Source organism: Fistularia commersonii, chromosome 7 (assembly GCF_037954325.1).
Source record: "Fistularia commersonii isolate RoL2024-O1a breed Wild chromosome 7, RoL_Fcom_v1.0, whole genome shotgun sequence".
Classification (NCBI taxonomy): Eukaryota; Metazoa; Chordata; class Actinopteri; order Syngnathiformes; family Fistulariidae; genus Fistularia; species Fistularia commersonii.
The window spans coordinates 8082495-8098555 of record NC_141290.1 but is presented as its reverse complement, the minus strand read 5'-3'; the positions used below and the strand labels follow the sequence as shown (position 1 = coordinate 8098555).

The 16061-nt window shown below is 49.7% G+C and overlaps 1 protein-coding gene and 1 long non-coding RNA gene across 3 annotated transcripts in view; one reads left to right on the top strand and one right to left on the bottom strand.

Moving 5' to 3' along the window:
- The window catches only part of LOC147232591 (semaphorin-3F-like), a 36112-nt gene that overhangs the window by 1499 nt on the left and 18552 nt on the right, over positions 1-16061 (bottom strand). The window contains exons 5-20 of the mRNA XM_086149516.1: positions 14424-14584; positions 14283-14345; positions 12193-12312; positions 11227-11313; positions 10680-10773; positions 8268-8387; positions 7160-7299; positions 6529-6643; positions 3969-4038; positions 3362-3506; positions 3050-3272; positions 2783-2871; positions 2634-2675; positions 2358-2515; positions 1274-1341; positions 206-339 (exon numbers count right to left, since the gene is read on the bottom strand). Of these exons, the coding sequence (XP_086005642.1) occupies positions 206-339; positions 1274-1341; positions 2358-2515; positions 2634-2675; positions 2783-2871; positions 3050-3272; positions 3362-3506; positions 3969-4038; positions 6529-6643; positions 7160-7299; positions 8268-8387; positions 10680-10773; positions 11227-11313; positions 12193-12312; positions 14283-14345; positions 14424-14584 (1829 nt within the window). The remainder of the gene's footprint in view (positions 1-205; positions 340-1273; positions 1342-2357; positions 2516-2633; positions 2676-2782; positions 2872-3049; positions 3273-3361; positions 3507-3968; positions 4039-6528; positions 6644-7159; positions 7300-8267; positions 8388-10679; positions 10774-11226; positions 11314-12192; positions 12313-14282; positions 14346-14423; positions 14585-16061) is intronic.
- On the top strand, positions 238-6518 carry LOC147232592 (uncharacterized). 2 transcript variants are annotated; one of them, XR_015106380.1, is made up of 6 exons: positions 238-1152; positions 1227-1362; positions 5497-5678; positions 5834-5951; positions 6048-6139; positions 6215-6518. It is a non-coding gene; the product is annotated as an uncharacterized LOC147232592 (long non-coding RNA). The 2 variants fall into 2 exon arrangements; XR_015106381.1 differs by having other exon boundaries at positions 6026-6139.

Genomic DNA, 16061 nt, shown 5'->3' with positions numbered 1-16061 from the left:
CAGTAACCAAAAGTTCTCATGGGCCTGAAGACCAAAGGGTGCTTGAAGGTTTTGCGGCGCTGAGAGGAACCCAAGGCTCTGTGGAAGATCTTCATGGGCGGATCCGGTGGCTGAAGCAGCAATAAAGGTGCTTTCTAGAAACCGGAGTGGACCGAGAGGAGAGCGCTAGCAGCAGAGGAGGTGCTGGACGGGGCGTCGGACTCACCTCCTTCTTCCTGTCACTGTTCTCCCTCTGAAGGTGCCATTTTAGGGAAACGTGAGGAGATCGTGCCTGACACTCAAGGAAAGTGGTGCTGCCCTCCACGCCGTACTGGACTGCCTCCAGAGTGTTTTTATTGGCTGAAACACAGTTTGAACCACGAGTCACTGACCGCCGCCAAAGAACCAACGGCAACCCGGGTCACTCCTTCATCGGAGTCTGGAGCTGAGCCGAAGCTTGACTTCTCTGAAGTCGTTTTTTCTAAGCTCTTGAACCACGAACCTCCGACACGTTCTCACTCCAAGGTTGCATCGGATACCGACGCATTGGAAGCCCTTTCTCGTCATTTTTCGACGCATTTGGAGTAGCGTCTTTTTTTCCGTTGCAGCGTCACTGGACCAACGGAATTTCTCATTTCTAACAGAAAGATATGACTTTGATATACTTTGTTTAGGTTTAGAGAGAGATACTGCTGTAATGTAGACATGACGCTCCGTGGTTCATCGAAAAATAATGAGAAAGGGGTTCCAATACATCGATATGTGACGCTAAGGGAAAATTCTCCATTCATTGGGATGAGAATGTGTTCGATCATCACTGCTCTTCTCTAAGACCCAGGGAGGGAAAGGACAACATTTTATATCAGGAAAAGAGATCGTATTAAAAACCGTGATGGATTCGTCTAAAAGTTGGGATCATATAAAAGTTTTAATTTTTTGGGAGGTGTGGGGGGGAGGGTCTGACAATATTTGGCACACAAAGGGTTTATGCTAACAATGAGAATGAGACCCTCATTATCTGGTGGAAAACAGGATGGTTAACTCAGAGGTTTCCAGCTTTGACCACAAGAACCTCAAAAGTGTTTCATGTGCTGCATCTCTTAACAGAAACTACCGGGAGGTTCAGAGAACTCCCAAGTATCTCAGTATCAAATAATACTTCCAACACTAAAGGTACTCCACCCAGAAGCTCTCTGCAGGGTCTTCAGAAGTTCTCATTTGTAACAATGTGCTAATGTCTACCCCAGTGAAAGAAGTGGAGCCACCTGTTCTCAGGTGTCCTTCTGACACTCACTGTTGGAGTTGTAGCCTCTACACTGGCGGATCGGGTTCCCGTACTTTACATCCTGGCGACGGCTGCGTCTGGAGGGATCAGATCAACAGGTAACATAAATTTGTGTTTATATACACTGCTCAAAAAAATAAAGGGAACACTTAAAAAACACATCCTAGATCTAAATGAATGAAATATTCTTATGAAATACTTTGCTCTTTACACAGTTGAATGTGCTGACAACAAAATCACACAAAAATGATCAATGGAAATCAATTGTATCAACCCATGGAGGTCTGGATTAGGAATCACACTCAAAATTAAAGTGTAAAAACAAACTCCAGGCTGATCCAACTTTGATGTAATGTCCTTAAAACAAGTCAAAATGAATCTGTGTTGCTTCCTGAGTGGACACTATGATTTCACAGAAGTGTGATTGATTTGGAGTTACATTGTGTTGTTCAAGTGTTCCCTTTATTGTTTTTGAGCAGTATATATATACGTGAGCAGCAGTATGATTTCATGTGTAGAAAGAGTACTACAGATGCAGCATTTGCTTTAAGAATGCAGGTAGAGAAAGTCAGAGGAAGCTGCATTGTGCCTTTGTAGACCTAGAATAAGCATGTGAGAGGGTGGTGAGAGAGGAAGTCTGGAGTGGGGGAGAAGGATGTCAGACTGGTGCAGGACATGTATGCTAGCTGTGAGACAGTGGTCAAGTATGCTGTCGGTGTAACAGAGAAGTTCAAGGTGGAGGTGGGACTTCATCAGAGATCAGCTCCGAGCCCCTTTCTGTTTGCAGTGGTGATGGACAGGCTGACAGATGAGGTTAGACAGGAATCTTAATCTTTGCATGATGACATTGTGATCTGTGGTGAGAACAGGGAACAGGTGGAGGAACATCCAGACACGTGGATGTATGCACTGGAAAGGAGAGGAATGAAGGTTAGTTACAGCAAGACAGAATATATGTGTGCGAATGAGGGGAACCCGAGTGGAACGTTGAAGCTACAGGGAGTGGAGATCAAGAAGGTGGAGGATTTCAAATACTTAGGGTCAACAGTCCAGAGCAATGAAGAGTGTGGAAACAAGGTTAAAGAAACCTCACCTCTTCTGAGACGCTGAGTATCTGGAGCAGAACTTCCCGTCCCAGGCGCAGTAGGGGTCCCGGGCCAGGCAGCAGTCCGCGCAGACCTCGCCGTAGACGTCGCAGCGGTGCAGAGCCAGGTGGGTCACGCCCAGGACCGAGCCCACGTACAGCTGTTGCTGTAACCATGGCAACATCAGCAAACACGGCAGTCAGCCTCTGGTTAAATCACGACCGTCGGCTTTGGTCCTGGAGCGGTTAATGATTGTCCAATGACGCGGGTGCAGGAGAACCTACCCGTTTAGATGAGATCTTCATGGTGGTGATCGGGGTTGGAACCTGCGGCAGACATAAAAATGGACATGTAGATCTGACCGAAGATCAAGCAGGAGTTCACATGGACACAAAGAGTGTCAGGTGAGAAGAACGGATGGACCGAGGCTGACCTTGAAGACCTCCACTTCTTCTAAAACAAGCTCCTCGGTCTGCAGGTCGTCTCTGGGCAGAACAATGACCTTCTGAACCGTTCCTCTATCTATGAGACAGAAGAGCCAGACCTGTATTAAATCCAGAGCGACTGAGTTTTTCTTCGCTTCATGTTCCTCATGTCACGTCATGAGGAAGAAAGCTCCTTGGAGACCAGCTACCAGGAGGTTCTAGCGTGTGGAACGCAGATCGGAATACAACCAGGAGAACCCATCTCCAGCACTGACCTGTTCCCAGGAAGAGGACCTCGTAGCTCCCGTCAGCAGCGGTCACCTGGTCCACTGCGATGGTGGTGAACTCGTAGTCCACGTTGGTTCTGACCACCAGGGGGTGCTTGTGCACCGGGTATACGGCGTTGTACATGGTGGGGTGGTTCCTCATGAAGTTGATCACCTCGTCTGGATAGTCCTTTGTGGATTTCATGTTGGGGGTGAATGTTCCTCCGGGACACTGGAAAAAAATGCTTTACTGTCAGAAGGTCATGAACCTCATCGAGCTGCAGGTAAAGAGCCGCCTTCTTCATGAAGGCGCCGACTCACAGTGCCTGGGCGGGGATAGGGGATCTTCCCAGTGTAGGCCACCCACTGGTAGTTTGGACCTTCCTTGTGGGCAAAAGGCCCGTTGAAGACCATCCGGATGTCGGCCATGGAGTAGACACATACCGCCGAGCCTTTGAACACAGACCTGGAGAAGAAGGTGGAGGTGAGAGGGACCATCGGAGAACCATCTGCTGACTTCTAGAGCTTCCTCTTACAGGAATGAACAAAGACCAAGAACTGCCTCCACTAGCAGAAGACCACTCCTGTACCTTCTGCTGGATCTCGTGTGTGTGTGTGTGTGTGTGTGTGTGTGTGTGTGAGAGACCCACAACTCGGGCCGCTGTCATTGGCCCTGGAGCGTTTGCTCCTTGCACACATAAAGGAAGGTATCCCTCCTGGACCAGTTGGAACATCAGCGGAGATCTAGAGGGGTTTCTCCACTATGCTTATACCCTCTGCTGTAAGACCTGACCTTCATGTAACTTAAAGTTCAGAGTGTCTCCAAGGGGAGCCCCCCCCACCCCTGAACCCCGCAGGTCAGGAGGAAGAGTAGACGGACCTTCTCGCCGAGGAGCGTAGACGTTCGAGACGGCGGTCAGACATTTACCCTGAAACTGAGAAGACTCCGTAGATGACTGGATTCTTGGTGTCCTGAGTCGGTTGGATGTAAACGTCTCCTGGAAGGTGAGGGACAGATTAGTCTCAGAGGTGGATCATGAAACACCTTCACGCCTGCAGAGGCTCATCCACTCAGGACCAAAGCTTGGACATTGAATAACAAAACACATTAGAAAAGGATCTTGTCTGTTTTGAGTTTGCAGGTTCCACCGGGTCCCGTTTGGTTCCGCCAGGTTCCCACACTTTGGAATAGTGACTGTGACCTTCGTCCTGTGCGGGAGGCCTCCTGAACCTGAGAGGCAGTGGTCTCCATGACCTCCACAGGCGTCCGATTCTAAACCTTCTTACTCTGAAAGTGACAGTTCCTGTGTGAGAGCAGGAACCCGCTGAAGGGATCTGCTGCGAGGAAGGTGCTAATCGGAACCATCTGCTCCTGCAGAGGCTGAGATCCAGGTTTGAATCCACGGTGGGAGGAGACGAAGATGGAGGACTGACATGAACTTGAGTGGAACAAAAGGTCTCCGCTTAAATAACCCTTTCATCACCTTGTGGTTTCAAAGCCCTTTATACACACACACACACACACACACACACACACACACTCCAACAGGACCATCAGGACAAGCTGGGGGGTTCTGTTCCTCGGCTAAGGACACGTCAGCATGCAGATAGGAGGAAGAGATGGGAATTGAACCGTCGACCTTCTGGCTGGAAGCTCTGACAGCTGAGGCACAGCTGGAGGTCCATTTAAAAAAAGACGTAGGAGTTCTTCTCAGATCTTCATCGGCCTCCACAGGTCACCGCAGGCAACCAACAGTAAGATACGGATCAGAGATTCATCTCACCGACGTCGGGAGAAGACGAAGCGTCCGAAGGAACACGGGGATTGAAGATGTTTCCGGTAAAACTCCAGACGAAAATACACTTTCCTTTGCAGAAGATGAGCACCTTCAATCATTCTGACGGAGTGGAGCTTCATAACTCACACTGGAGGACCTCCAAGACAGTCTGAAGGTTTGGCAAACAACACGGACATCCAGAACCTTCCGACGCGAGTGTGACAGGACTCCCAGCCACTGAAGGAGCACCGAGAAGAAGAAGGAAACATATCGTCAGGAGCTGGAGGGAGTTCTGTTCCTGATGTTAGGGAGGAGGAACATCTAAAATGCCGGGAGAATGAAAGAACTCCAGACGGGAGACGGTTGACTTCATCTTCGGTTCAAGGCATCTACGCTTGGACGACGGCACTCGGGGGACTTGAAAATACAGTTGTGAAACAAACAAAGCAGAAGGTCAGACCAAAGGCTGACTGGTCCCAGTGTGTAGAAATAAGGTGTGTGTGTGTGTGTGTGTGTGTGTGTGTGAGGGAGAGAGAGAGATTAAAAGCTGCAATAACACATACTGTAGTTCCAGTACATGACTGTTTCAATGAAGGCCATAAATCTCCACGCACTCTCATTGGCCTTCTTGCCCGGAAACATTTTCTCTCTCTATTCTGCTTCCCCCTGGACCCTCAGGACCTCCAGGATCCCCGGAGCAGAGTGGAGCGGGTCCGCTGTTTGAGGTCCGATGTTTGAGGACGTCGGAGACCTTCCGAGGGACGTTTGAGTTCTGGTTCAGGAGGTCCGTCACGTCGCCCGGTGCGGATTAGGGACTCTTTGTTCTGACACCAAACCCGAGTCCTGGACACGAACTTCAGGTGATCAAGTCCTCGACACGCAGCCGGAAATGTATCATCTAATTTGTATCTTCATTCATCAGGTTCTTTGCCTTCATGCCTTGGTGTTTCCTTAGTAGAGGTCTCCTGGCTTTAAATGTCTTGACATTTTTCTCCTTGTGACGTAATTTTAACAGAAATGACGCGGTCGGAGGAACCCAGAAGCCTCCTTCATCCCGTCAGTCATGAGGAGAACAGAGGGCCGGAGGATCTGCGGGGGGTCGGCTGGATCCCGGCTGATCATTATGGCGATTGGTGTGTGTGTGTGTGTGTGTCTCATTTCCCGATTCTGGTGTTTTATGAAGACACGGATTTTATGAGCTGTGCAGGTTCTCTTCCTAAGCACTTCAGCAGCCGCGGGTCGGTCCGGAGCTGCGGAGCCCGAGGAGCTGAGGATCGACGCTGTAGGCCACCAGAGTCACATCACGGCGAAAGCATGCGAGGTAAATGGAGGGCGAGATGAGAGGAGAAGAGACCTCCACGGATGAGGACATTGTTGATACTGAATCTGTCGACAGGCGGTCCGTGCCGAGGTTGTTGCGGATACTTGGCTCGAGGGACCTCTGGCAGCCGCTGCCAGCTTTCCTGTCAGGTCGCGGACGTCCTCGAGATGTGCCAGAGCCTAACTCCAAGCAGATGTTGCTCGAGTTTCCCAGAGTCAGGAGGAAATGATGTGGAAAAACAAAGAGTTTTATCCCGATCTTGTGCTTGAAATAGGCCTTTGAAGCGAGCGGACCTGGAAGCCGTGGCTCCGCGGAGCGGGAACATCAACAGGTGGTGGAGACGGACACGCTGCAGAACCTTTAACGTGGAAATAACCGTTCAAACTCACTGAGTTCATCAAAGTGCGTCTCGACGCCGTCGGCGCCGGCCACCGAGCAGATGAGACGGGCCTTCAGGAAGGTGCTCCACTTGTTGACCAGACAGCAGTGTCCGCCGTCGTCGTTCTGGAGAAGGGAGATACAGAAGTGCATGTGGATATCGGGAACTCGCGAACAGGTTTTTTTACACGTACAAATAATTTGACGCGCCAGATGAAAAAAAAACTAGCCAAACGTGGTCTCCTACGGCTAGAAAATAGTTTTTTTTTAGCATTTTGTACCTCACATCGTTACCGACTTTATGTTGCTAAACACAGGGTCCAAAAGTCTCTGAGGAGAGGCGGCTCGGAAGTCCGGGCATGTTTACGCTCGCAGCCTTAAGTAAACCCAGACAGTCAAACACCTCATCCAGAGGAGCAGAAATAACAGAATGCCTTCCAAACATGGCCGTTAAGGCAAACAGCAAAGGGCAGTAATGGGGTGTTACAGCGAGGCAATGACTGAGGATCCCGGAGAACTTCCTGTAAGGGCCTCCAAGAGATCAAGAAACAGGCGCGACACTAAACATTTCGGAGAGGAGTCACATGAAACCTCCGGTCGGGGTGCTCGATGCCGGTCCGGTTGACGGATGTGAAAACTCACCAGGCAGATCCGCCCTATCCTGGACTGGGTCATGGGACTCTGGCCCATCTCGGAGGCTTTCTCCCGGAAGAAGAAGTAGAGCTTGTCATCGTTCTTCTCAGCGCTGTCTGGGATGAGGTGTGCGTGGATGAATGTGGGGTCTGCAGAGAAGATCGGTGGACGCAGAAAGCAGTAAGTAGCATCACAGTACTTCCACTCAACCCAGACCTCTGACAGAACAAGCCAAAGAAAAGATCAGCTCAAACAAACGATAGACAGGAGATGTCAAGCATTTCTCGTCAGTTTTTGTACAATTAGAAAAAAAAACCCGTGGCAATTAATTACAAAAGCAATGAACGACAAGACCTTAGTCATGTGGATGTCCCCTCATGTTCTACTACTAGCATTGCTTAGAAGAAGATCTGCGAGGTGAACTCAGATCCCAAACACTGGGTTTGTGTTCGCTGACCTTTCTGAGGATGGAGATTGATCGACCGAGGATGATGATGATGATAAAGAGCAGAGCCTACAGCGACTCTTCATCGGCCCCAAACAAGCCCTTCTTTTCTTCCCAGTGACAGGATTTAACGTGGCGTCACAGTTTGCTCCCACTGGCTGAATTAATGGGTCACACCCCCCCCCCCCCCCCCGGTGGTGATCCACCGGGGTCCCGAATGGGGACAGACCAAAACCAACAGGGTGTGGGGGAGGGGCAGCAGTCAGCAGGCATGCAATGGGGCAAGGGGGTGTTCCAGGGATACATGGCTGATTAGCAGGACTCAGGTGTCCTGATTCAGTGAGCCGCTATCAGGGGACTGTTGTCAAGGCAACAGGGTCAGAGAGACATCTGGGAGACAGGAGCCCTGAGGGGGGGTCCATTGATTTGGCTACATCAACCCAAAAACATCCAGCCTGCGTTTCTGTGCAGTCACAGTCATGGTCCATCAGAAGAGGAGGCTTCTCCGGGTCATTATTGACTACCGGCACTCGGCTCAACGTCGCAAAGTGCAAAAGATCAGACCGGTAAGGCAACGCGCTCCAGGACTTGGGAATTCATTTGAAGCGGTCTGGAGCGAAAGGAGCTACGGAAACACAGCTGGCAGCAAAGTCAGCAGAGTGGAGATCCTACCGTTCAACCATCTGGAGTTGTACTGATCGGTCCTCATGGCGGTCTGCTTCCCCAGGGTCCTGAAGATAGCAGAGTCTGTTCCCATGAAGTCAATGTAGACTCCAGCGTATAACTCGCCATCTACCAATCACACACACACACACACAGGTGTCATCCAGCTATCTCCACAAAGTTTAGCCACTCCTCCACATTTCATCAGTCGCCTGTTGACACTTGCAGTCCTTAGCAGTGAATATTGAGGTTGTATACAGTGAGTATTTAGGTTGTATCTAGTGAGTGTAAAGTTGTATACAGAGACTATCAGGTTGTAGAGTATTGAGGTTGTAAACAGTGAGTACTGTGGTTGTATCCAGTGAGTATCAGTTTGTATCCAGTGAGTATCAGTTTGTATCCAATGAGTATAACGTTGTATCCAGTGAGTATAAAGTTGTATACAGAGTATTGAGGTCGTATGGAGTGAGTTTTAGTGATTATGTCAGGGGTGGGCATGTATTTTGGCTGGCGGGCCACAGTTCTTATTTCATTTTTATGGGCGGCCACTTAGGTATCATGTAAATTGAACAAAATGAAAATTGCAATTTAAATATTAACATTTTTTTGGCATTTTATTTCAACTGTAAAATCAAGAATGATCATATAAATCATACGTGTCAAACTCAAGGCCCGCGGGCCACATCTGGCCCGCCGTGTAATCATATCCGGCCCGCAAGATAATTTTACATTATTGTTATTAATGGCCCGTCGATATGAAGCGTTTATCACACAATACTACAGATCCCATAATGTGACGCTTCAGTTGCCTTGCCGTCAATCAAGGCTAGCTTCTGAGAGACGTTAAAAAACGATGGGAGGCCGTGGAGCCAATGTGGTTGTAATCAAAGAATTGTATCTGAGACGGCACAATGAGACAAAACATAAGGATAACCTGAAAGACCTGGATGCAGAGCAGAAGATACAGAAAGCAGTTAAAGAAGAATCTGACATTTCAGCCAATGTTTATTTACCCCTGCAGGATCACAAAGTGAAGCTGCGGAGGAGATCGCATGATCAAAGTCTTTGACGTCTGATGTCACATTAGAGGAAATAATGGACATTAAATCCATGCGCAGGCCGACGACTGGAAAGACATTTTTTTAAAACGCATGTCAAAGTGGAACCGACATGAAACTACGCTGGAACAAACTTATTGGACTTCTAACCGACGGAGCACCGGCTATGTGCAGTGGAAAAAGTGGACGAGTGGGAAGGATGCGAGTGAAGATGCAGGAGGAGAACTGGACTGGTGAGTTAACAGCATATCAGCGCATCACACACACCAGGAAGCACGATGTGGAAAAGTCCTGAAGACGGATCATGTAACGAGCACTGTAACGCAAACCGTACACTTTATCCGAGCTAGAAGGTGAAATCACCGGATCTTTTATGCTGGAGATTCAGAGTTTGCCGGCGTTCCTTATCACGCAGAGGTGCGTTGGCTAAGTCGGGGAAAAGTTCTTACTAGAGTTTTTCGAGCTCAGAAGCGAAATCTGTCAGTTCGTGGACGAAAAAGGAAAAGACTCAACCGTTTTGAGGGACGAAAAGTGCGAGTCGGCGTTTCTGGGTGACATAACAGCTCGTGGTCTCTGACATGTATGACCCAGTGAAGGCATTTCAAGTGTTGTTCATAAAATATCAAATACAAGTAATTTAAGTTTATTCCGGAATAATATTTCTATCTGTTTTTATTCATATTTATATTCCAAAAACATTTAGTTTTTGTGTTTCCAATAAATGTTTATCCTGTTCGGCCCCGCGACCTAAAGTGCGTTTAGGTTAATCATACATACAAGAGTAAACAAAAGGAAAAAAATAAGGCATTAGTACATTCAGTATTGATTGAAAAGACTTAAAATATTCAAAGAAAATAGTTTGACGGGCCGGATAAAAAAGCAAAATGGGCGAATGTGACCCACGGGCCGTAAAATGCCCAGGTCTGGTTTATGTAGTCACTCTAGTTAACAGTTTCCCAAATGTGGGATCAGGGTCAGACGTTTCAATTAGCCGGTCAAATTAAAAAACTTTGAACGGCGCCGCCCTCTTGGTTGCTCCAGACTCAATAGATATTTGTCTTTGCCAGAGTCAGCTGGAAAAGAGCCGGTCTGGCCCTCCCCTCTGACACACACACACACACACACACACACACACACACACACACAGGGCAGAGATCATGGATCACCTGCCTGCTCCGAGCACCTGTGACCTGCTGACACCAAAAGACCACCCAGTGACTCCCGGTGTCTAAAAGTGAGTTTTAGTTCCAGTCAGAGTTAATTACAGCTTTATGAACCCGAACTCTATAAATAACCGAAAAATAAACTCAACTAAATTGTTCCTCCTCAAGGGGGTTTCAAGGTTTTGGAAGTCAGGACTTACTGATCAAGGCAGAGACGCTGTTGAGTTTGGGGTCAAACGGACATTTTCCTTTTCCGGAGTCCACCTTGCCGGGTTCCAGGCGGAAAATGTATTCCTGCCAAGAGATCGGGAAAACATTATCAATCTCTCCGGTTTGAAGATAAATTTGTGTTACAGAAGTTTTTTTTTTTTTCATCGACTGGGAAGTTACGATGTAGAGGGGAACGGATTCCAACTGTGAGCCGCGAAGCTTCGACCGCAGAAGAAGACTTACGGCACAGAGCCGGTTCTCAGAGACGGTCCCTTCGAGAGAACTTGTGTTTCCAACAAGAACCCAAACATCCAAACTGCTCTTCGCGGTCAAAGACATAAATACGGTGAAGCCCCCGAACACAAACCCCATGGTTCTCCTCAAAGTTCTGTCACGCTAAATGGGAGTTTTTCCGTAATGCGGTATCTTGCAGAAATGAAAGGTATTCAAGAAGGGAACCGAGCCATCGCGGTATCTCCTCTGAACCTCCACGTGGGCACCAAACCCAGGGGCCAACCCTCCAGCCCTCCAGCCCACCTTGGCCTTCGAGAGCTCGGCTGCATTGCTGAGGTCCACGGCGCGACTGGTTCTCCCTCCTGATTTTGGGGCCTGAAGTTGGGAACCCTAAAACAGAGACACGGCACACGGAGCCTTTACATTAGCCGGTTCTCTGCATGACGGTGATGCCGAGAGAAGAGGGGAGAGGTGTGAAAAGACAAAACGAATGGAGGTGGAAGGTGACAGAGGTGGGAACGACATAGGAACTCCATGAGGGTTCGTCCAGTGATGGATCTGAGACGATCTCGCGGAAGCTGAGAAGTGACTCTGTGAAACGGGTGGTCGATCCTGCGACGGATGGCCGAGAACCTCCGGAGTCTCCGGTCTGTGGTCGTCGCTAAACTTTGTTTGGCCGCAAAGGGTGGAATAAAAAAAAAGCCAGAATTCACAGGTTCTGATCACGTGCATACGTTTGCTGGTCAATAATGGAGACGTGGAATCTGAGAAGTTCAACGGAATTCTCTTCCACTTTTCCGTTCGTCCACTAATTCTTACTTTCGATGGCAACCTTCCCAATTTGGGAAAGCCGGACCCTTTAATCAGATGAGATGTTTAATCAACATCTCATGTTGAGATGATGGATGTTTCCCAACAGAGGAGCTGTGGTGTCTTCCATCCTCTGTGAGGAAAGTCAAGACGGTGTGAGGTCCGGGAGCTTCTGGGCCCGAGCACCGAGGACAAGTGACCTTTACGCTGAAATGTGAAGCCTGCTTTTCCAAGAGCGAGACTAAACGGGGCCTCAGGTGACTCCGGCAATGCTGACAGAACAATGGGTCTCCAGAGAGAAGGTCCACCGGACTCTTCACGTCTCAAGAGTCCCTCAGACCGTGAAACCAATGGATGAGAACAGAAAACGCCGATGGGGAGCAGAACCCATGAAATGAGGAGCAGAAGGCGGCGCACAGATATGGTAGAAGAATGCCAGACGAAGGAGTCTTCGGTTACCTGTGACCGGCGTCCTCGGTCCACGTAGGTGCAGATGGGGTTGTAGGCTCCGGTTCCGCACACGTACAGGTGGGTCCGGTTCCACGGCTCGATCAGGCGGATGAAGTTTCCGCATTCCCCCTGGAGGAGGGAACAACCAACATGGACAGGATTCAGCTCGTTCACCGGGATCCCCGAGATGCGAGAAGAAGGTTTACGTAACACAGAAGAACCCCTCCGTTAGGCCTCCGACCATCACATCCCTCGCAGGAATTTGGCTCCCGGCGACTCGGGCTGGGGCCGGGCTTCTCCTCTGTTAGAGGAGAAGGTTTTCAAACACCGCAGAAACCAGAAGAGGACTTCCTGCGGACCGCAGAGTCCACGTTAAGAGCGTAGATTTCAACTGTTTGGTGTGAGAAAGGGAAAGACCGGCGCGAGGGAACATTTCGGAACCTCGCTCTCCTTTCTCAGCGCTGACGAAGAGGTGCTGCCGGGGGGAAGTCGCTCAGAGGCTTCTAGGCTGGAGCTCTCTAATCTCTTTTTGTCCGGCCAGCTGTCCGTCGGGCCAGATTCAGAACCCAGGCGGCAGAAGCGTACGGCGGAGTGTGTCCTGTCAGGAGGGCCAGCGGGGACAGCTGGCAGAGCGGGGGGGTCTGGACCAGCAAAAAAAAAAAGATCCTGGGGGGTCGGGAGGGGCAGATGAAGCAGTCAGAGGTTTCTGAGGATCTTCTGTGTGTGTGTGTGTGTGTGTGTGTGGGGGGGGGGTGTGTGTATGAGCCACTTTGCAGCCCCCCTCAGCAGAGTCAGGATGATTGCCGCTGACCTCCTGGCTGGACCCCCTTCACCACCACCACCACACACACACACACACACACACACACACACACACACACACACACACACACACACACACATATATACACATACACACACACACACACACACAGAGGCTAACTGGGCGGTAGTTGGGATGGAGGTCACCCATCCAGGTGGAGAAACAGCAGCATCTCCATCAGCAGAACTAAACCGGACATCAGCCCCAACCTCATCTCTCCCTCAGTGGTCCTGCTTTCCCAAGAGTGTGTGTGTGTGTGTGTGTGTGTGTGTGTGTGTGTGTGTGTGTGTGTGTGTGTGTGTGTGTGTGTGAGTGTGAGCACACATACAGTAATAGCGTGACTCATGGGTTTCATTGGCTCTGTGACTAAGCTCGGAATTCCAACTGCTTGTACATCCACTTAAATTTCCTGGTGAAATGAATGGAAATGCAGCGAATCCGTTCCAGACCCCTAGGTTTGTTACATGTTTTTAAATAAGAAATAGGCGCTTTATTAATAAATAACCAATGAAATACCATGAAGATGCTGTTGGCAGCAGAGATGGGTGGAGAAGTTTGGGGGTCTCATTTTTGGTTCTCCATCCTTCACTTTCTGGCTCCAAACTTAGTGCTACAATGCTATACTAAATGTAGCATGCACACTTTGCTACGCTTCATGTCTAAACTCCATTGATGGACGCAGTGAAGCCGCTTATCTAGTTAAAACCATCAATCCCTCCCCGACCGTCTTTGAACGACTTTTCCAGTGCCTCGTCTGATGATATTCCTGCCGCCAAAGACCAGGTGTTTATAACGCCTTCCTGTCCATTTACTGTTCAATGTGTCTGTCTTTGTTTGGTTTCCCTCTGCTGTGACTTCCTTCGCCAAGCTGATCCATCTTGGCCCCTTAAGCTCCTTCCAGCTCCTTCCAGCGCCCTCCTTGACCTTGTTGAGTCTGATTTTGTGAGTCTAGTTGTGACGCTTCCAGTCTGTGTTGGACTTTTTGTGGATCCAGACAACACCAGGTAGAAGATCCATCCCAGAGCACATAGACATCAGTGACGGCCTTCCCATCTGGTACCTCAACAAGCTCCTGCTCTTGTCCGTCCCTGCCTTCTTGTCAGACTCTGAAAGATGGACCTTTCAGACTTGGGTCTCTGTTGGAGGCTAATTTCACCCGGACCCACTGAGCGGAAGGAGAAGGACGAACAAGGACGTACAAGAAGGAAGAATCCTGTCTCCGTCCTCGGATTTGAGAAGAGCCAGGTGAGCTGGTTCGGCGTACCCTTTCACTTACGTTGGTGTCTTTTCCGGACAGGACGCACTCGGTCCTCCTCTGGAGGGCCACGGGCCAGTGGATCTGTCAGGAGAGACCAAAAGGTGAGCGTCAGAACCCCAAGCTGACCCGCATCGGCGGCCCCCGTCCTGCCGGTCTTACTATGAGCGGCTCCTTGTTGATGTCGTGCAGATCCAGAGACAGGATGTAGTCCTTGCTGCCCACGTACATGCGGTCGTGGTCCTCGTCCATGCGCAGGATCCGGTAGTCGGTGGAGTTGAGCAGGAAGGAGAAGCTGTGGGCCGTGCCGGTGGACTTCAGCTCTGCCGAGGAGACAACCAGAGGATACAGGTGTTTGTTCACATGGAAACGGGAGGTCGGAACACGCTAGCCAACATCCAAGTCCCTTCTACTTCCTGGAGGCGTCATCTCACCCTTTCCTCCCCAAAGCTGACCAAATACACATTCACACATCTTTGCGAGCTACCTGTCAATCGCAAAAGTAACACTGCTGGATCGCATGATGTTAAAAAAAAAATCGACGTCTGCCTATCGTTCATCCCGTCGCTTGATTGATACGCAGGGCAGCCGGTCAGATGACCTCTGATTTTTTTTCTGACACTGAGGTCACTGCACATGCACAAACAACGGCGCAAAGTGCAGCAAATTAGCTATGAGCTACAATCTGGTACAAACATCTCTGCCTCTGTGCTTAATGTAATTGTACACTGTCATAATAAACTTCTAAACAAACAAACAAAGCTAACAAGCTAGTCAGCAAATTACCTCCAATTTTTAGCCCTCGTTTTTTTCTTTTACTTAACTGAAGAAAGGGTATAAAATGAGTGGGCCAGCTGGACCAGAAGACAAAGTCTACCAAAGACTGATAATGTGGAGCGGCATTTTCAGACCGTTCGTGGAAAATACGACACGGATATCCCGCCGAAAAGCGAGCTGAGAAGGAGAAAGGCGAAGGAACTAAAATCCCGGTTGTCCGGACAGCAGTCACTTTTCGCACAACAAACTTCAAAAGCGACAGCCGCGACCAAAACATCGTTCCGGGTGAGTCAGGTCAGCGTTAATAAGGCTGGCCGTCAAGACAAAAAATGTACATCCTTATTTTGTGTTGTGCAATATCAGCTCATGCGGTTATGGAAGGTACATCAACATATATTGCATTTTTGTTGTGGTTAGATCATTTTGACTCGATCATTTTATAAGTAGCTCGCATGCTGAAAAAGTGTGAGCACCCCTGTTCAAGAGGAACATGGTTCACCCGCCATTTAGAGACATCCAACCCTCTCATTCACATATCTGGATGCAGGGTTTCTCCAGAACCTCCTGCATGTGTTTGGACTGTGAGAGGAACCTGGAGAACCCAGAGAACCCCGAGCGGACTCAGGAAGGCCCGGCATCGGAATCCAACCGGGGACCTTCTGCGGGGACGGGGCGGGGCGAACCCGGTATCCCTCCGTCTCCATCGACACCAGTGGAGTGGAAACTCCTGTCGTTGTCTATGACGAGAACCTGAGGACCAGAGGAGAACCCGCTCGGGTTCCACCTCATGAGGAGGACGAGCAGTGCTTCTGTCCTCCGAAGCCCGGTCGGATCCTGCCTGCGGAGGAGGGGGAGCAAAGTGAGCTTCCCCGTCAGGAGGCCCCTCTGCTGCCGCTCTTCCGAGACCCCCCTCAGGAGCTATAAAGTCTTGCTGTCAAAGTGCCGCGATGCTTCTCGTGAGTTCTCCTCCGACTGGCCGGCTAATCTGAAGGCTCATCTCACCTCCATTGTGGTCGGAGCTCC